This window comes from Urocitellus parryii, chromosome 7, assembly GCF_045843805.1.
Source record: "Urocitellus parryii isolate mUroPar1 chromosome 7, mUroPar1.hap1, whole genome shotgun sequence".
Classification (NCBI taxonomy): Eukaryota; Metazoa; Chordata; class Mammalia; order Rodentia; family Sciuridae; genus Urocitellus; species Urocitellus parryii.
Window position 1 is genome coordinate 47,346,792 of NC_135537.1, and position 21,957 is coordinate 47,368,748.

The 21,957-nt window shown below is 35.2% G+C and overlaps 1 protein-coding gene across 3 annotated transcripts in view; it reads left to right on the forward strand.

The window, feature by feature from the left end:
- Positions 1-541: 541 nt before the first annotated feature.
- Positions 542-21,957, forward strand: part of Rmdn1 (regulator of microtubule dynamics 1) — a 36,645-nt gene continuing 15,229 nt past the window's right edge. The window contains exons 1-4 of one of the 3 annotated variants that reach the window (XM_026383439.2): positions 621-1,081; positions 7,033-7,150; positions 16,628-16,715; positions 18,191-18,350. In XM_026383439.2, the coding sequence (XP_026239224.1) occupies positions 953-1,081; positions 7,033-7,150; positions 16,628-16,715; positions 18,191-18,350 (495 nt within the window). In that variant the 5' untranslated portion in view covers positions 621-952. Of the gene's footprint in view, positions 1,082-2,388; positions 2,472-7,032; positions 7,151-16,627; positions 16,716-18,190; positions 18,351-21,957 lie in introns of those variants that run through there. The other 2 variants (XM_077800522.1, XM_026383449.2) reach the window with 2 other exon arrangements.

Genomic DNA, 21,957 nt, shown 5'->3' on the forward strand with positions numbered 1-21,957 from the left:
GACTACCTTCTCTTATTGACGATTTTCTCAAGTACTCCATACAGTAAGTACTCCATTTGCAGCCTGTGTTTTTCACCCACAAGGACCTTGAAGTTGGGCTCAAAATTTACTTATTCCCTTTGTAAGAATTCTACTCTGGTAAGAAACACTGACCTAGTGAAGATTTTGAGGAGAGACCAGGTTTTATGCTACATATCCCATACCATACAGCAGTGCTGATTTTATTTTTTGACGATACTGGGGACAGAATCGGGGAGTCTGTCCCCCATTCTAGGTAAGCGCTCTCGCACTGAACTTCCCCAGTCCAGCACCAGCATCTTGTTTAGAGTCCTCTTCTTCATAGTCTAACACCAGCTAATGCTTTACGGGTTTCATTTCTTTTCTTTGGCTTCTCACTTCCCCTCTTGAGTCTTTCCCTCCAGTTTCTCATTCTTTTCCTTTCACTTTCTTATGTGGTCGGATTAATTCCACGTATTTATTTCCAAAAAGAACCTCTTAATGCCAGGCGTCACCGACTTTTGGTTTGTTGTTGTTTTTTGTTTTTTTTTTTTTTCTTCCACACACCTATTCTCGGGTCTATTTCAAAGCCTTTAGTTCTGTTCTGGTGATCTATCCTTTTACCAAAACCAAGAAAGAGCGCGGAGCCGAAAGCACTCAGGAGCCAGCGTAGGGTTCGCTCACTAGCTCGCCCCACGGCTCGCGCTCGCGCGCTGTCACTCATTGCCCAAGCCCGCTGGGCACAGGCGCAGCAGACCGACGAAGTCCCACCCACTCGGGATCTCTCCCGCCCCCGGAAGTGGTGGATCGGAAGTGGTGAGAACTGGGAGGCACTGGCCAGGAAGCGGGGATCGGGGTGGCATTTCTCTGTGCGAAGACTGAGGTGTTATTTGCTGCGTCGTAGGCGGGTCCGTGGCGGCCTGACATCAAGGGCTAGGCCGGGGACGTGTAGGTCATGGCGCTGGCCTCGCGAGTGTGGCGCTTTCTCCCTTTGGCACGTGGAGCTGTTCCGGGTACTCGGTTTCCGACGAGGACTTGGGGCAGCCGTGAGCAGTGCTGCCCCGGGCGATTCCGCGGCCCTGAGGTAACCTCGCCGCCCTGGCTCCCTCTCCCTCCCTACCGAGTGGGTTGGGACTCTCGCCAGCTCTTGGCAGGGAGGCTCCGTGCCGTCTGTGGGAAAGAGAACCGTGGAGGAAACTCAGGGGCAAGTGTGCCTGGACCGCGCCCCTTGACCGCGATGGACAGGTCTTTGCCCTTCCGCAAGCCTCCTCTCCTTAGAAAACTGGGCTTAGGTCAGAGAAGTAGTGGGTATGTCTCACGGAGAAGCTGCCTGCTGGCTGACCTTCCCGTGTGAAAACCTGGAGAACAGGACGGAGAAGGAACTTTGGCCGCTGTGAAATAATTTTCACTTTTAGCAATTCCAGCTGTTAGCCGAGTCTGCTAGATAGACTTTTAAACTACTGTGGTGTGACAGAAAGCTTCCTACACAGAAATACACACACACACACACACACACACACACACACACACACACCACACGCAATTTGGGTTTGGGGCTTTATTTTAAGAAATTATTTCTGAGTTGTTTTTTTAATATGCATAATGTTAAGAAAGGATGTCGGGATATTGTAGTCGCAGTTCTGTCATTTCTATTAGACTGCTTGTGGGACTCAGTTAATTTTTTATTTTTTGGTACCTGGGGATTGAACCCAGGGGCGTTTAGTCACTGAGCCACATTCGCAGCCCTTTTTAATATTTTATTTAGAAGACAGGGTCTCATTAAATTGCTTAGGGCCTAACTAAGTTGCTGAGACTGATTTTGAACTTGCGCTTCTCCTTCCTGGGCTTTCTGAGCCTTTGGGATTACAGGCAGGCACCATCTCATCAGGCTCTCAGTTTAATCTTGAAAGTAAGTTGGGCAGTGGGTATGACATTCTTGTGGTGCCTATGAGCTATTTCACTTGGATTAAGTGTTTCATTATTTTAAACTGTAATACATTTTTAGCAGATTGCTTAGAACAACAAGGTTTATTATCCCTGGATTCTATTGGTTGGGTATTCAGGTGCAGCTTAGCTACCTACCTCAAGCAGAAGAAGGTCTCTCCTGAGGTTGAGTCACACTTGTCAGCTGCTGAGGTCTGGGGTAAAGAGGAAGTTCTGCTTCCAAGTTCAATGTGATTGCATGGCTGTAGGCACACTTTCTCTTCTGCCTGCTGCTGCCAGCATTTCAAAGTCATTGGCTTACCCCCTGGGCAGGCAAGTGATCAAAGAGAACAAATGAGAGCATGTGTAAATGATTTTTTAAAATAATAACAATCTTGGATATGATATTAGCTCTGTTGTATTCTATTTCTTGGAAAGGAGGCAATAAACTCAGCATACATACAAGAGTGTGACTATGAGAAGGCAGGATTATTGGGGAGATTTTAGAGGCTGCCTACCACAACCAGATTCTAAAAACCTTATAAACCATGGTAAGTATTTCTGATTCTAGTCTTAACTGTTAAGTGTTTTACTTCTTTTTTTTTTTTTTTTTTTGGTATTGGGAATTTAATAGGAGTGCTTTACCATTAGATACATTCCCTGCCCTCCCCTTTTTATTTTTTGAGACAAGATCTCACTAAGTTTCTGAAAGCCTTGCTAAATTGTTGACTCTGGTCTTGAACTTGCCATTCTCCTGTCTCAGTCTCCAAGTAGCTGGGATTATAGGCATGTGCCACTGGGTCCAGATTGTTAAACATTTTGAATGAGGAAGTCATTTGATCATACTTGATTAAAAAATTAGTCTGTCTTGGGCTACAGTGAATGCTGGAGACCAAATAAAAGATCATTGCTGTAGGACAGGTAAATGTGGTAGTTTGAACTTTAGTGGAAATTGAAATAAGTGGATTCATTCAAAGAATATCAAGAATGTAGAATTATTGGACCTAAAAGATAGGTGCAGTGTGGGGGTTGAAAGGAAAGTCAATGAAGAATCAATGGTTTCTGGTAGTGTTATTTATTGGGGTAGGACCACAGAAAGACTTGAGGGGTAAGGGGGAAATAAGTTGGGTTTTAGACTAATTAAGATGAATGTGGTAATATAAACAGATTTACATTGATGGGTGGAAGTTTGTTAGGTCTGCTGATTGCCTTCTGAGGTCTGGGCTACAAATACAGATTCTGGAGCATCTACCCTATAATTGTAAATTATGCCATAGTAGAGATTGAGAGTATTTAATAGACCAAAAGAAGGTCTAATACTAGTCAGAGAAATTCTAATATTAAAGAGGAGAAGAAACTGGCAAGAATTTAAGAGAAAAAGCAGGAGATAGTGGTGACACGTTTCTTTTCATCTACTGATGGGTTTAATTTTGTTTTTTGTGGTACTGGGTATTGAATCCAGGGGTACTCTACTACTGAGCTACACTCCCTGTCCATTTTTTAAAATGTTTGAGTCTAGGTCTTACTAAGTTGCTGAGGCTGATTTCAAACTTTTTGATTCTCCTGCCTCAGCCTCCCCAGTTGCTAGGATCACAGCCTTGCAACACCAGACCTGACTTGAGCTTATATTTTTAATTCTGCCTGGAACAAAGTTGTTATACTCAGTGTTGAAAAAAAAGACTGTCTGAGAGAGCCTACTTCTTTTGTTCAGCAAATACTTTTTGAATATTGAAATTTTTTGAAAATAATGCACTGCAACTTCAAAGTACATAGTGAAATAATGTGTTCCAACTGTCTCAGATATTTTTATAAGTTATCAGTATCTTGGAGGTGTCACTGAGGTGTGGGTCTTTCTTTTTTTTCTTAAAGTTCAGAAATATGATTTTCATTTACTTTCCCATAGATGAGCAAAGAGCTGCTTTATATTAATCAAACTAACAAGAGCTCAGCTGAATAACTGGCACTTCATAAATTTATAATAAGAAATATAAATAGCCACCCAACAGAGTTGCATTTTCTCCCTTCTATGAAAGCCAGGGTATTCTTTGTTGTGCCTTGTTTCAGCACAGAAAGTTGACACTCTAAATGTCAAATTTCCTTAGGCTATAGTGGACTACACATGCATTCTACTATGTGATATACTCTATCCCTAAAAGCAATAGGAAACTAAGACACTTAATACTAAACCCATCCTTCCTTCCTTCCTTCCTTCCTTCCTTCCTTCCTTCCTTCCTTCCTTCCTTCCTTCCTCCTTTCCTTCCTCCCTCCCTCCCTCCCTCCCAGGGATTGAACTCAAGGGCTCTCAATCCAGACACATCCCCAGCCCTATTTTGTATTTAGAGACAGGATCTCACTGAGTTGCTTAGCGCCTCACTTTTGCTGAGGCTAGCTTTGAACTTGTTATCCTAGTACCTCAGCCTCCTGAGCTGCTGGAATTATAGGCTTGCACCACTGGCCTGGCCTGATAAACTAGTCTTTTCGTCTTTTTTTCCAGGCAACACCTCTACACATGTATATACCTTTTGCCCCTACTCCATCTCTTTTTGATAATTAAGCATGAACTCAAAAAATTAAATGCTGAAGATGTGACCATGACAAATTTAGTTTTACTACTTTACAGTGGATTTTTTTTTTTTTAATCCAGTTGTGTGCAATGCCTTGAATATTCATGCTGGACCAAGGAAACAGCATTTGGCAAATTGGAATATGGTGGATTCCCCATTCCTACTCTAGATGCTTATCAGAAGTGCAAATGTGGATCAGATGTGGGTTGGAGGAGTCCAGAATGACTTCAGGGTTTTTCGTTGATTTTTCTTTTTTAAACTGAACAAATAGAAGAGAGTTGCCATTTACCATGATAGAGAAAAATAAGAGGAGTGAATTTGGTAGAAAGAACAGTTGTTTTGAGATGCCTAATAGAGTTTTTCAGAGACAATTTTTGAATAGGCAGTAGATAAATGATTCTGAAATTAGGGGTGACATTTAGCTAGAGATAAGAGTGTTTTGGGCTTATTAATGATATGAGACAAAGTTAGATCATGAATAGAGAAAAGAAGAAGACTCAGCTCAGGACATGAGCAAGGTGATATTGGAGATGAACTAACAAAAGAGAAGTCATTAAGACATAAGGAAATCCAAGAGAGTAGTATTTCAGAAGCAGATTGTTTCAAGGTAGCAATGAAGTGCTGGGAAGGGCATTGTGAAGAGAAAATTTGTAGCATTGTTTATTATCTTGATTGTGGTGATGATAATGGTTTTCCAGGTTTTTATATTATATATAGATATAGATATATACACACATATATGTCTTAAATTGTACATTTTATGTAGTTATTGTATGTAAATCATGTCTTAATAAAGCTGTTTTTAAAAATTAAACATACATTCATGATTTTTTTTTTAGAGGAAGTGATCAGCAGTCAAATGCTGTTAAATAGATCAAGTAAGGTGACAATTCAGAATTGACCACAGAAAATACAGGATGAATATCCTGAGTCTGATCCTAAATACTTCAAAATCTGAAACTTTTTTAGTGCTGTAAGTGGAAAATTTTATATTTGCTTTCATGTGATGGGTCACAGTCAAAACATAGACACTAAAAGTATTGAAATTGCCTTCAGGCTGTGCGATAAGGTGAATATGAAACATAAATCATCCACAAGATAATCTTATAAGGTTGATGCAAATATTCCAAAATCTGAAAAAAAAAAAAATCCAACATCTGAAACCCTTCTGATCCCAAGCATTTTGAATAAGGGATATTCAATATGTAGCAGCACCTTTGGCATCATTTACTAGAATACCATCAGTGGAGTTGTGGGGATTCTTTTTTATTTTTATTTTTTTTGGTACTGGAGATTGAACCTAGGAATTGAACTCAGGGGTCCTTTACCACTGAACTACATCCACAGCCCTTTATATTTTTTGAGATAGGGTCTTACTAAGTTACTTAGGGCTGCCCAAGTTGCCAAAACTGGTTTTGAACTCATAATCGTCATGCCTCCGCTTCCCAAATTGTGAAATTACAGGCTTGCAATACTGTGCCTGGTTTATTTGTGAGAGTTAAAGAGAGAATGGGAAGGGAGTATAGGAAGTGAAGGGGAAAGGGTTTTTTTGTTGTTGTTTTGTGATTTTTGTTTTGTTTTTTATACAAGTAAGAAACTAACTTTTTATACTGATGGGAATAAATTTAAAGGGAAAAATTCAGGAAAAGGAAGAAATTGCTGGAATGATATTCATTCCTCTTTGTCATTGGTCTCAAGAATATGGTTATAATAGCGGGCATGGTGGGGCATACGTATAATTCTAGCTACTCAATAGGCTGAGGTAGAAGGATTGCAAGTGTGAGACCAATCCAGGGAACTCATTGAGATCCTGCCTTGAAAAAGTGGAAAGGACTGAGGATATAGCTCAATGGTAAGTTGCCCCTGGGTTCAGTCTCCAGTACTGGGTGGAAAAAGAAAAAGGAAAAAAATCTGGCCATGATTATGAAAATTAATTTCTAAATCTGTTTGAATATAATTTTGTTTTATTCACCATGTATTTAAAACCTCTGGGTTTCATGGGTGATTTCAAACATGTTTTCACTTAAAGCTGTGTACGTTTTTTATGTGTTGCAGTTACTATATTTGATACTCTTCATCTTGTTTACTAACAAAAGTCGATATTTGTCATGTGTTGATGTCTCATATTTTGTTTCATACAATTTGTAATATCTAGGCCTCCACGTAAAAATTTGGGTCTTTAAATCCAGCATTTACCATCACAACTGTGAGTTTTAATAATTTGTTTATTTTTGCAGTGTTGAGGAGCTAACCCAGGGCCTTGAATATGGAGTCAAGTGCTTTACCACTGAGCTATATCCTTAGCCCATGACTTGAGTTTTAGATGAGTTACCACTTCTAGATAGTCTTTTTCTTAATAAAATACACTATCCCTGTAAGGTTTAAAATAGATTTCCTGGAGAATTTGAAGAATTCATTTTTGAGCATCCCATATTTTTATGATTAATTGCTTTGGAGATGAGAGAAAATTGATGTAAAATTTTGCTTGGGGTAGCAGTTTTTCCAAATTTTCTAAGTTGGATAACTCTGCCATATTGTTTTTCCATAGGTGATAGGTAACGCAGGAACTTTGAAAAGAGGCCTTTTATTCTCAGCCTTGTCTTATTTGGGTTGTGAAACTTATCAAGTCATTTCACAGGCTGCTGTTGTTCATGCCACAGCCAAAGGTAAGCATAAACTAAATATCTGGGAGACTTAGAGTTATTTTTGTTTGATATTTTGTTATTAACAGTTTTTTTTTAATAGATAATGAAACTAATATTGTTATAGTCCAGGTTATTTTTTGCTCTTATTCTGTACATGTATTAATTTTTTTTTAACAAACTAAAATTTCTTTAGTAACAAATACTTTGTTAATACTTAATATTTTTGTAATTGGTTGAAAAGTGAAAAAAATATTATAAGTCTTATTTGGTATAATATAGACTGGCTAATTTTTAAAACAAATTTAGTTAAATCAGTTTTCTGAGGGAAAAGAGCTAAAATTTTGGTATATAGAGAAATATGATTTTAATTTTTTGGACTAATACTTTTTGGTTTGTAGTCCTCATTTTTTAAAAAATATTTATTTATTTATTTTTTTGGTGGACACAACATCTTTCTTTGTATGTGGTGCTGAGGATCGAACCCGGGCCGCACGCATGCCAGGCGAGCGCGCTACTGCTTGAGCCACATCCTCAGCCCCTATAGTCCTCATTTTTAAATCATAAAAGGTGACTGGGAAAAGAAACATTTGATTTGAGGTAGTTTTTTTGATGGGGAGTTGTACAAGGTATTGAACCCAGGGGCACTGTATCCCTGAGTTGGATTCCTAGCCCTTCTCTGTTTTTTTAGTTTTGAGACAGGATCTTGCTAAGTTGCCTATGCTGACCTCGAAGTTTGGAGCCTTCTACCTCAGCTTCCCTGAGTTGCTGGGACTATAGGCACATGCCCATTATTCCTGGCTGATGAATATCTTTTAAAGTTCTAATAGAATAATAATTTGAAATTGCTATCAAAAATGATTAATTGCCTAGTCATTTATCCATGACTGTTTGTTTTTATTTGCTACTGGAAATTGAACCTAGGAGCATTTTACCAGTCCCTTCTTTTTAAAAATATATGTTTTAAGATAGGGTGTCCTTAAATTTCTCAGGGTCTTGCAGAGTTGATGAGGGTGGCCTTGAACTTGGGATCCTCCTGCCAGAGTCTCTGGGATTACAGGAATGTGCCACTGCACCTGGCTACTATTTTGTCTTAAAACAGATAACTGAGAACTGCTATGCTTTCTTTTTATTATTACTTTTTTAATGTATCATTTTATAAAGAAAGGCAGAGGATTTGTATTTGTCACTGGCTCATTGACAATATTTGATAAATACAAAAAGCGTCTGTTTAAAGCTCCCTAGACTTTTCACAGTAACTTTAATTTTATAATTATTTTTTAAGAGTCAAAGTGGCAGAGATTAGAACCCATATTTTTATTTTTCTGTCTTAGTTTCATTATGTTTTAGTATTGTTGCAGAACTGATTTAGTGCTTCCCTAGGCAATAAAGTATGACACTTTGAAAGGCAAAGCCAAAATTGTTTTTAGCCTTAGTGATCACAGAACACTTTTTTCAGAAGTGTCTTTATGACATAAAAAAATCACTGAATATATGTTCATACAAAAACATTTTAAGATGATTTGCCTTCTTGAGTCATGTACTAGCTGGGTGCAGCTGCAATAGCAAAATTGAGGAGACATCAAACAGTCAGTGGTTCTTTTCACACCTCAGCAAGTTTTTAAGCTACTTCTTTTTTTTAATATTTATTTCTTAGTTTTTTTAGGTGGACACAATAATATCTTTACATTTATGTGATGCTGAGAATCTAACCCAGTGCCCCATGCATGCTAGGCGAGCGTGCTACCACTTGAGCCACATCCCCAGCCCCTTTAAGCTACTTCTTGCCATTTTCTTCCTCCATCTTTTGAGAGAGCAACCTTGAGCTGGACTGTGGGAGTCCTGCAGACCAACCAGAGAATTGATGCTATAGGAGCAAATTTATCTTACCAGTGGATGGCTGAGTGTTCCCATGAGGCAGCATGCTTCCCACTCAAGGGCAGCTGACCATTCACCCCTGTTTCCAAGATGGGGACTGTTGAGAGCAAACTTATTAAAAATTTCACTTCAGAGGAATTCATTAATCACAGTAAAATAGTAAAGATCTCTATAAGTGAATTGGAATGGTTGGCCTGCCTGTGCGATAGGCATCTTATTAAAAGGCTTGAGTAACGAACTTGCCTCCCTAGGTGTTAATGAAGGCAAATTTAAGGGTTTGACAGTAGATCTTCAGCATGGTATTTCTTTCTTTCTTTCTTTTTGGTACTGGGGGTTAAACCGAAAGTCACTTTACCACTTAGCTACGTCCCCAGCACTTTTTATTTTTTATTTTGACACAGGGCCTCACTAAGTTACTTATATTCTTACTAACTTACTGAGGCTGGCTTTGAACTTGTGTTTCTCCTACCTCAGTCTCCTGAGTCGCTAGGATTACAGGCATATAGCACCACACCCAGCAGCATGGTGTTTCTTTCAGTGCCAAATATAGTTTGCAGCAAAAGATTACTTCATCATTGCAAACTCCAGCCTACTGATTATCACAGCATGTGAATGTCCAGGAAAAAGGAGAAACATGCCTTAATGTAGTCCACTGAAATGTGTCCATCTTTAAATTCATGATTTTCAGTGTTACCCAATATAATTGCCACTGCAAACTAAATAGTAGTTTTCAATTTAGTAGATATCTTATGTATTTTGGAAGTTGAGTGCATTTGAATAAACTTGGATTCCTAAACATTGGAAAAGGAAAGGGGGTAGACTGACTGCCCTATTTATTTAGCCCTCTAGGTCTTTTACCTAGCATTCAGATTGCATGGTACTTATTTTTACAATTCCTAAGTTGATGTTATTGAAAGTGGCTGTAATCTGAACACAGCCCATTTCCATTTTTTTCTTGTACCAAGGTTTAATACCCACAGTGAAAGCTGTCCTGGATGGCTCCTTGAAGAGCATGGGGACTCAGGTGTTCTTGTGTGGAGTGAAATTTACATTTCTAGTGTCTTTTTTTTAAACCAGGTATTGAACTCAAGCTCCCAGACTTTTTAAAATTTTTTGTTGTTGTTGTTTTGAGACAGGGTCTTGCTAAGTTGCTTATTAGGGCCTTGCCAAGTTTCTGAGGCTGGTTTTGACTTTACTATCCTCCTGCTTCAGCCTCCTGAACCACTCTAATTACAGCAGGTGTCATCACACCCGGCTAGTGTCCTGAAGAGTCTGAACTCAGATATAGGCAAAGATAATGATCTTGAACAGTGGGAAAAATTCACAAAAAATGATTACCTGTGGATATAAGACAGGGCCATTGGCCTATCTATAGCTGATTTATTTTGGAAAATATTTTGAATATTCTAAGAGAGTAGATCTTTTTCTACCATAAGTAAGGTTCTCCATGAAATAAATGAAGTATTCCTTGTATACTGGAAGAAAATGAAATGGTAGACCTTATAAAGCTTCACATTTGAAAAAGTGCAGAAAAACTATGAGAAATTCAGAAGAAGCTCAAGCTTTTAAAGTTGCTTAATGTTACCATTCTGAAGTATTTGAGGAAGAGCTAGTAGTTATAGAATTGTATATTTGAATAAACTTGGATTCCTAAACATTGGAAAAGTAAAGGGGGTAGACTGATTGCCCTGTTTATTTAGCCCTCTAGCTCTTTTTCCTAGCATTCAGATTGTGTGGTATTTATTTTTACAGTTCCTAAGTAACTGCATCAAAGAAAGGGTTTTAAGGAATCTCTGTTGTATTAGTATTTTGTGGTTGCCATTTGGTCCAAAAAACATATGAATCTGTTTATTGTGTTATAAAATTCCACCTATCATGCTCATTGTTTTTGTTCTGAATTGTTTATTCCTATGTTCATTTATATGCTATAAAAAAGTTGTAACTTCCTTTCAGTATAAAAATATAAGGATGTAAACAGAAAAATAACTCTAAATGTTAATACTATTCCTAACATTAAACCTTGGCAGGAAAATGTTTTCACATTCTGAGGGTTGACTTACTCTGAAAACTAAGTTCACTGTTTTTATTTAAATTTGAATGAAAACTGGCCTATATTTTAGAATCCCTTCTGTATTTTGAAAGCATATTTGGAACACTGAAAAGTTAATACAAAAAAAGAGTAAAATTATTTAGCTTACTTTGGTTTTATTTAGCTTTATTTTCTTTTTCTTTTTTATTTTTGGCTGAACACTGCCTATTTTAACTTCAAAAAAATTTTAATTAACATGTAATAATTGTATATGTGGTACAATGTGATATTTTGATATATGAATATAATTCAAAGTGATTAAATCAAGATACTTAACATTTCATCACTGTATTTTTGTGATAAGACAAAAATTTACTCTCCTAGGAATTGTGAAATATATAACACATTAATAACTGTAGTCACCATGCTGTGCAGTAGATCTCAAAAACTATTCTTCCTAACTGAAATTTTATACCCTTAGACCAACTTCTCTCTATTCCCTCTGCCACCTCACCCCATCCCAGTGGTCATCCATGGTAACCACTATTCTACTATCTACTTCCAAGTTTGACTCTTTCAGATTCTGCATGTTAATAACATCATACAGTATTTATATTTTTGTGCTTGGCTTATTTCACCTCTAGATTTATCCATATTGTCACAAGTGACAGTTTCCTTCTCTTCTTAAGGCTGAATAATATTCTATTGGGTATATCTGCCCTACTTTTTAAAAATTCATCATATGATGGATATTTAGGTTGCTTCTATATTTTATCTATTGTGAATAATGCTGCAATGAACATAGAACTGCACATATCTCTTCAAAATACTGGTATCAATTCTTCTGGATATACAGGTTGATTATCCTTTATCCAAAAGGCTTGAGATGCAGAAATGTTTGAAATTTTGGAGTTTTTCATAGACTTCGATCCTCTATAACCCCAAAATGCAAAACGTGAAATGCTCCAAAATCTCAAACTTTTTATTAATATAAGGTCAGCACTTAAAAACTTTTTTGAGTTTTCTCAGGATTTTGAATTTTCTGATTAGAGATGTTCCACCTAATTAGAAGTGTAATTGCTAGATCATATGGTAGTTCTATTTTTAGTTTTTGAGAAACCCCCATACTGTTTTCTATAATGGCTGTAGTTTTATTAAACAGTAACCACCACTTTGTAATTAATTTACTGGTTAGTTAATATAATTTGTGAGATTAAAAGACAAATTAATTCATAAAATAGTTAATTTATTAAACATTAATTCATAAAAATAATTCTAACAAAATTTTAAACATGGAAAATGATCCATGTTTCTGTTAAAATATACATTTGGGTGTTTACAGGTTTCTTTTGTCTTATATTTCTCTGTGCTGTACTTTTTTAGGAATTGGTATTCAGATAATTTTGCCCTTCAAACTTCTGCTTATTTCTCATTATATTTGCTTCATGCTTACTGGAGCCAGTTTAGAAGGTTTTTCCTCCTCCATTTACCAGGACTATATTCTGTGGTGGAACTTTCTTGTAATTTAATTAAAGTTTAAAGACATATGTTATGTGTTACTGATATTTCAGTTGAATGGGATTATAGGGCCCCTTTTTCCCCTCTCTTTCCTCCACATTATTGGACCTCTGCATTGGTAGGTATGCTGTCCTACAGAGCTATATCCCAAATTCAGGGCTGAATTTTAAAAGTAGTAATATACATAATTACCACAAGGTGGTGCTAAATACCCACTTACTTGCAGTAACTGAAGGAACTGCAGAAACTTAAATTATTTCTTTTCTATTTTTTAATACTTTTTAGTTGCTGACCGATCTTTATTTTATTTATTTGTGTGCAGTGCTGAGAATCAAACCCAGTGAGTGGCTCACACATGCTAGGCAAGTGCTCTGCCACTGAGCCACAACCCCAGCCCAAATTATTTCTTTAAAATAGACAAATTATAAAGCCCCCTAAAGAAAGATATTCTAATACATTCACAGTACTGTTTTGTGTATGTGAAAGTTCACTCATAAAATGCTTAAAAGATAAGTAACTTAAAGGTTCTTCATGTATACTTTAGTTGTCTTTTCTTGTACTTTAAATAATTCCTCTTTTCTGATGAACCTATAGAACTAAGTGTTCCTTCTTACGTATTCATTTGTAGTACTGCAGAACATTTTTGGTAGTGTTATTTCCAGTGACATACATTATTATATAACATACAATATTATTGATGTGAAAGATTTGCCTTAAATTTGGATGATTTCATTATAACTTGGTTCCTGGAATCCAGATTTTCTGCTTTTTAAAGTTCTTTGTAGAGCAACTTTAGAAGTAGAGAAGTTCTGCTTGACAGAGGAGTACCTAAGGAGTATTCATTTTTGTCCAGATACCTTTGGCATGGCTAGACAGACTACTGTTAACAAGAAAAAACTAGAAAACCAAGTTTACTAATATATGCATGTGTCTTACCACTAACATTTCTTTTTTTTTTTTTTTTTGGGGGGGGAGTACCAGGGATTGAACTCAGGGACACTTGACCACTGAGCCATATCTCCAGTCCTGTTTTGTATTTTATTTAGAGACAAAGTCTCATTGACTTACTTAGTGCCTCACTTTTGCAGAGGCTGACTTTGAACTTGAGATCCTCCTGCCTCAGCCTCCTGAGCTGCTAGGATTACAGGCATGAGCCACTGAGCCTGGCAACATTTCTTTCTTTGAAAAACTCTTAGGAAGCATTTTTAGGCTAAATTTAATATTTCACTGTAGGTGAATTATGAAAATCTTAGGATATTTACTCATTATGTTGAAAGTGATTTACTTCAAAAGTTAGTTCATTTTATAGAATATGATCTCTATGTCAGTAACATAGCTTATTTTTAAATATTGCTTATTTCTAAATATTTTTAGGAAAGTACAAAACAGCTGACTTGGAGATATGTAGAGTGCTCTACATTGTTTTCACCCAAGTCTATATATAAGTGTATTTTTTTCTTATAAATTGGATACTATATTGTTTTAGAAATTCCTTTTTAGAATTAGAAAAAATAAAATTTTTAAAGCCTGGATACTATAACTTATTATGCTATATTGTATAATAAAGAAATTGGAGCCATGTGATTTGAGAGATTATTCAGGATACACACAGAAGATTTAGGTTATACACTAGATTTCCATATTAATTACTTGGATGAGGAGATGTAAATTTTCTGTTAAGTGCAATAATCATCTTTTAGGTAATCAGAATAATAAATGAATATAAGTAACTTGCTACTTATACATGCCACATACACTTCCAGATACGCCAGATTAATTGATCTACCTACCTACCTACTTATATTTTGCTAGTGTTTTGTCATTTCCATAGTAAACTTCAGTGACTTAAAACAACATAGTTTTTTAATCTTACAGTTGTGTAATTGAGAAGTACAAAATGGCTCTCACTGAACTAAATATCTAAATGTTGATAGGGCTGTGTTTCTCTCTGGAGGCCCTCTGGGAGAAACTTCTTATTTCTTTCTGCTTCTAGAAGCTTCTTACATTCCTTGGCCAAAGGCCTCCTTCCTCCATGTTCAGATCCAATAATCTCATCATTATGATTTTGTTTTCATTATATATCTCCTTTCTGTCTTCTTCCTCCTCCTCCTACTTTTAAAGACCTTATAATTATATTGGGCCAACTGTATATTTCAGGATAATTCCTATTTTAAGGTTAGCTGATTAGTAACATTAATTCCATCTACAATTTACATTGCCGTGTAACCAGACATATTCACATATTCCAGGGATTAAGATACAAATGTCCTTGGAGACCATTTTGCCTACCATAAATATCAACTAAGAATGCTGAGATTACTGCTTATTTTAAGACAGTTTGGGTGTTTAAAACCCAAACTTTGTGAATCAGCCTTACATTAGCTAAAAATATAAAATAGAATGGAAGCAAACTTCAGAAATTAGTCAGCCATGTGAATACTTATATTAAATTCTATGTTTCTAATCATACTGAAATAATATTAGTGAGAAAAATCTTTATTTAATTTTAAGGCTTTTTTGTTTTTGTTATGTCATTTAATTTCTTAACTAATTTAATTACATGATAATGTTTAAATATACTTCACTTGCACTATTGTGCATATTTCTTTCTTTCTTTTGCTAGTTTCGATTTTATGTATGTTATTTATTTTATTTTTTGATAACTGGGGATCTAACTCAGGATCTAACTTTATCAATGAGCTACATCCCGGCCCTTTTAAATTTTTTATTTTGAGACATGGTGTGACTACATTGCTAAGGATTTTACTACATTGCTGAGGCTGACCTCAAACTTTGATCCTCCTGTCTTAGCCTCCTGAGTCACTTGGATTACAGGTGTGTACCACCATGCCTAGCCTGGATTTGAATTTTTGAAAAGCTTAAACTTTTAACTTCAAATACACTAAGATTAATTAAACTATGTCAAGATAAATAATAAACTTAACACATTATAGTGTTGGCTTATAAGTAGGACAAAATAATACAACACCTTTGGAGAAGATAAAATTAAAGTATAGATTGGAATTTTCTGAAATTCATACTGTTTTTTCAATTAGTAGGGCATACACCATCAATAAGGCTTATATATTTTGTCGTTGTATATAACATAGTTGTAAGAGTTGGTGCCAGTGAGTTAAGTTTCAGATTCTGTCTGTAGTTAACTACATCAAAGTTTTTTGTTTTTTGTTTCTGTGGTGCTGGGGATTGAACCCAGGGCCTTGTGCATACAAGGCAAGGACTCTACCAGCTGAGCTAGTCCCCCTGCCCAACATGAAAGTTTTTGATAACGGACTTTTTTTTTCATAATGGTGTCTGCAAGTATAAGCTATGTCATGAAAGAACCTAGGAAAATATTGTGATTCAGTCCATGCAAATTAACAGTATTCAATGCTGTAATCGAATGAGTTATCAAGTTTTTTTTCTTTTTATAACGGATGATATTAAAAATAGTGCCAACAAAAAGATTACATGTATGAAGGTATGTGTACCACAAATTCCTCATCAAAATTGTTTTTTCATTTTTTGAAAATGTAGGTATCATATTTAGTCAGCATCAGAATAAGTTTCCAAGTTTTATTTTATTTTTTTAATATTTATTCTTTAGTTATAGATGGACACAATATCTTTATTTTTATATGGTGCTGAGGATCGGACCAAGTGCTTCACGCATGCTAGGCGAGTGCTCTACCTCTGAGCCACAACCCCAACCCCTCCAAGTTTTATTTTCTATGGCTTTTTATTTTTTTAATATTTATTCTTTAGTTATAGATGGACACAATATCTTTATTTTTATATGGTGCTGAGGATCGGACCAAGTGCTTCACGCATGCTAGGCGAGTGCTCTACCTCTGAGCCACAACCCCAACCCCTCCAAGTTTTATTTTCCATGGCTTTAATAAATCATTTATTTTATTGGTTTTGCACTTATCCCTACAATACTTCTTCACAATTTTAGAAGTAATTTCTGTATCTGATTTTTCCTTATATATAAAAGCATTTCTTTCTTAAAATTATTGCCATTTGACTTGGAAAGACCTACTTTATTATATCTTTTTTTTCTTTCATAATGTTGGAAGTTGAAGAGATTCTTGAACAAGCTGACTATCTGTACGAAAGTGGAGAAACAGAAAAACTTTATCAGTTGCTAACCCAATACAAAGAAAGGTAGGCATTATATGATAGGTATGGGTTTGAGGTTTCCTCAGAATTTTTGTTAATTAATGATCCTTGGTGCTTTAAATTTTGTGAATTATTGTAGCTTTTCTTCAGTAATATTTCTTAGAGTTTATAGTAATTACTCAAAACATGATATGTTGAGTTAGAAAAGATGGTTCTCTACTTATTCTAGAGGAATATTGAAATCTTTTTTGCCTTTTTATCCTGGACCTTACAAGATATCACTGAATATTTATCTCATATATCTATATTATATATTTCTCTTTTCTTTTAAAGTAATACCTTATTGGTATAAGATTTAAATGAATTCACTGGGATTTGAGATGATTATTGCCACCACTGAATAGAAACTATTTAGAGCACAGTTTTCCAAGGAGGAAAAAAAAAAAGACTCCTTCCTCAATTTCTAGTACTACATATTTAGTCATTTTACACTTTTTTTTTTTTTTTTGGAGAGTGGAGGTAGAGGAAGACTTTTCCCTGTAAAATAAGTCAAATAAGGCTAACTGAAATTTCCAGATAATCAATCTGCCTCATCTCCTAAGCTAAAAATACTGAATAATTTTCAGCTTTCGTAGATCCAAGAAAAGAACATTCTCCCCAAACCTGTCAATTTTACTTCCTAAGCATTTACAGAATCAACCTTCCCTTCTTCATTGTACACTCAGTAACCTGAAGTGGCTATTTAGGCATTGTATGGTCATTTTTAGTGGTAACTTGCTATTTTTTTTTTTTGTTTAAAAATGTATAAAGTAGGTGTAAGGGTAGACTTTTAACAAAAAGGTTTAAGATTAATTTTTAAAAAATTTTGTTCACTGTGGCTATTGTTAACTATTTCTTATTTTAAATAATTATATTTAAATAGCAGCTTTTCAAGGACTCCAGTACTTTTACTTAAAATAAGCCATGTATTATAGCAGGGCATTCTAACATGGGATTTATTTTGAGATTACAAAATATATTTACTCATTCATTAACGAATACCTACAGGTACGTGTGGGGTGCAAAGTTTTCTATTTGGGGCTACAGATTTGTTAGCATTTTTTTTTAAGTGCATGATCCTTTTACAAAGTTCATATATCTTGTGGTACCATCTGAGCCAGTTAGTGAATTATGTAAAGCACATTGCCAGTGAGGTAAAAAGCTTCAAATTACATATTGCGTTTTGTAGGGAAAATGATTAAAGAATTGAAAATCAAAAGTATTTTCTGAGGAAGTCAGTATTTTTGACATTATAGATGAATTAATATTTATGAATAAAACTAGACATTTTTATAGGAAGTTTTAGTAAATAAAGGTTTTAAAGAAAGAAAATAATAAATTTAGTGTTATTAAAAATGGCTTTTGATATCATATTGCTTGCTATATTCTAGCCAGGCTGAAAGACCATTTGTTAGTGATGTGACCTTTAGTAATTTTTAAGTGCATTAAAATGGTGGTTTTATATTTTACTTCAAATTAAGTGAAGATGCAGAGGTACTGTGGCGATTGGCTCGGGCATCACGTGATATTGCTCAGCTTAGCGGGACTTCAGAAGAGGAGAAAAAGCTTTATGTGTATGAAGCCCTAGAGTATGCAAAAAGAGCGCTAGAAAAAAATGAATCAAGTTTTGCTGCTCATAAGGTAAGTGGTTATCATGTAGGTGCATTGTTTATACTTATTAAATAAGTAGTGAAGACATTTATTTTTATCTATTTTGTAACTTTTTCAAAAAGAAGTACTTTTTAATGGTTTCTATCTTTTAGTATTTGTTGAGACTTGATTTATGGCCTGACCTGACATATCATTTATCATGTGTGTTTGAGAATATGATTCTGCTATTGTGTTGAATGTTTTCAAGATATATGTTAGTGTTCAAATTTTCTTTCTTTGCTGTTTTTCTGTCTAGTATTTCTATTCTCTTTTGGAAGTTGTTTGAAGTCTCCCAACTATTATAGTTGAATTGTCTTGAGTTTTTGCTTTATATATTTTGTTGTACTTTCTTGATAATGTCCTTTTTCTCCACTAACTTTTGTTATAAAATCTATTTTGTCTGGTATTTGTGTAGTCACTCCTGCTTTTTCTAGCACTGTCTTCCTAAAGCATCATTTTGTATTCTTTTACCTTCAGCCTATTTCTTTGAATCTGAAGTGTCCTGAAAAGTACATTGATTTATGTTTTTAATATGTTCTGCCAATTTCTGATATCTAATTAAGAGAGATTAAGCTATTTGTATGTAAAAAAAAAATTGATGATGCCATTTTGCTATTTGTTTTTTATTTGTTGTGTCTTTTTGTTTCTCAGTTCTTCCCTTAGTATCCTTTTTGGATATTAAATAGATTTTCCTCTTTTGTTTTTCTTTCTTTTAGTGTACCATTTTAATTCCCTTTTGTTTTCTTTTATTGTATATTTTTAGTTATTTTCTTAGTGGTTGTCCTGAGAATTACTGTCATAGTTCATAATAATGTAGTCATTGGATGTCAATTTAATTTCAATATTATACAAAGCTTTGCTCTTATCTCTGCTTCTTCTTCCTTACTTTTACTCAATTGGTTTGCACCTTGATCTTGGACTTTCTAACCTCCATACTTGAAAAATAAATTCATAACTCTCTTCCTTCTTCTTCTCCCTACTTTCCTTCCTTCCTTACTTCCCTTTGTAATATTAGGGATTGAATCTAGGGTCTCATACATGCTAGTCAAGCACTTTACCACTGAGCTACATCCTCACCCCTTTTTTAAATCTAAGTTGTCCAGGCTGGCCTCAAACTGTGCCCATCTTGCCTCAGCCTCCCAACTACTTGTGATTACAGGTGTGCATCATCAGACCTGGCTAAATTTCTGTTGTTTAATTTACTCAACCTATACTATTTTGTTATGGTAATCCTTGCAGACTTTAGATAGGTGTTCATGATTTCTAGTAAAAAAATAAACTGTTAATCATACTTAGTACATGAGTCATACATGATGAGTCACTTCATTCTTGTTGCTTTCAGGATTCTTTTATTTTTAATAGAAGACAGAAGAATTGATTGTTGTGCCTTGATTATGATGTAACTACCTGTGGATCTCTGAATTTGTCTTATAGTTGAATTTTCAGATATTCTGTTTCTGTTCTCTACTGGGATCTATTGTGCATATTTAGATGTGCTTAATATTATCCCACAGTTCTCCGAGACTATATTAATTTTTCTTCATTCATTTTTTCCTTCTGTTGATTAGGCTGGATAATCTCAACTGACCTATCTTCACATTAGCTGATCTTTCCTTCTGCCTGTTTAACTCTCTTGAGCACTCTAGTGAGTTTTCATTTCAGTTACAGTACTTTTAACTTACATTTGTTTGGTTCTTTTCTATAATTTCATTTTATTCATTGTGTCTATTTAGTGAGATAGTGAGATTGTTTTCATATTTTCTTCAGTTCTTTTTCAGGTTGAAATTCATAGAAAGTATGTCTAGGAAACTTGCCCATTCATTGTGATGTTAGCTATAGGCTTGTTTTATTATGTCCAGGGCATTTCTTCTGTAACAGATTTGTTCAGAGTTTGTAGCAGGAAGGAATGCTGAATTTTACAAATGTCTTTTCTGCATCTGTCAATGATATTTTTGTTCTTTTTGAAAAATATTTTTTAAGTTGTCAACAGGTCTTTATTTTATTTATTTATATGTGTTGCTGAGAATCGAACCCAGTGCCTCACACATGCTAGGCAAGCACTCTACTACTGAGCTACAATCCTAGCCTCTTCTTTTTGTTCTTAACTCTGCTGATGTGTGGTGTCACATTCATTGGTTTGTGTATATTGAACTGTTCTTGCATCCCTGGAATAAATCCCACTTTATCATGGGAAATAATCTTTTTAATATGCTAATGGATTTAATTTACTAGTGTTTTTTCCTTGAGGATTTTTGCACATGTGTCCATCCGGAATATTGGCCTATAACTTTTTTATGTTGTGTTCTTGTTTGGTATTGAGAGCTTGGTGCATAAAGTTTTTATATCTATGTAATATATGTATATATATAAAGACTACAAAGCAAAAATAATAATAATGACTGCATTAATATGTTAAGAGACACTGGATTTCACCATGGCAGACCCAGTATTGGCTTTCAACTTTAAAAGCCTGGTCTTAATTACCTATTCAGTCTCCCCCCTTCTCCCCCCCCAACTGCCAAGCAGGTTTCTCTCTATGCTGTGTTGCCTGAAGTTGTGTGAAGGATGACGACACAGGCACATCTTTCCTTTCTTCCTTCTTCAGTGCATCTTATTATTATGTTACAACCATGAACTATGGACTCTCACTTGGTTTCCCTAGCTCTTGTGAAGGTAGTTCTGTGCATCAATAGCTATTCAAATTGATATTTCTGTGGGCAGATGATCTCTGGAGGGTCTTCTTCCACTGCTATCTTGTTCTGCCTCTTATAGGTGATTTTTGGTTCTTTTCCTCTGATTCCTTCTTTTCTAGGATTCAGCTATACTTATATATGTTCACATAAAATTGTTCAAAAATTCACCAATTTGTTCTTTGTTTATTTGCTGCTTTTTTTTTTCAACTTTATTGCCTCTCAGTGTTCCATTTGGGTTAGTTTTGTTTTCAAGTTCAATAATCTTTTCTAAAATGACTTATCTGATTTTAGTATCTTACTTTTACTTAGTCAACATTTTTGCCTTTCCTCCAGCTTCTTAATATATGAAACCAAGTTATAATAACTACTTTAATGTTTTGGTTTATCAGTTTTATCTTTTGTGTCATTTATGGGTCATTTTTCAATTTTTTTTCCCTCACTAGTCTTGTTTTCCTTCTTCTTTGAGGAATTTACTAGTAATTTTTGATTAATGCTTGGTGCCAGATATTGTGAATTTTACTTTGTTAGTGCTAAATATGTTTATATTGCTAAATATGTTCTCGAGGTGTATTCTGGAACATGCTTGTGTTATGCAGAAATAATTAGATCCTTTTAGATGTTGCCTTAAGGCTTGTTAGGTAGGACTAGAGCCTAAGAGAAACTATTATATTTGATCTATATTAATTTTTTCCACAACTGATATTCCCAGCCCTAAGGGAACCCTGGGCTTAGGGTTATGGTTGAATGTATAGGAAATGATTTTTGTGTGTGTGTGTGTGTGTGTGTGTGTGTGTGTGCGCGCGCGCGTGTGTTGCTGGGGATCGAACCCAGGGCCTTGTGCTAGGTATATATGCTTGACCACTGAGCTAGACACCCCCCCACCCCCTTGATAAGAAGTGATTTTA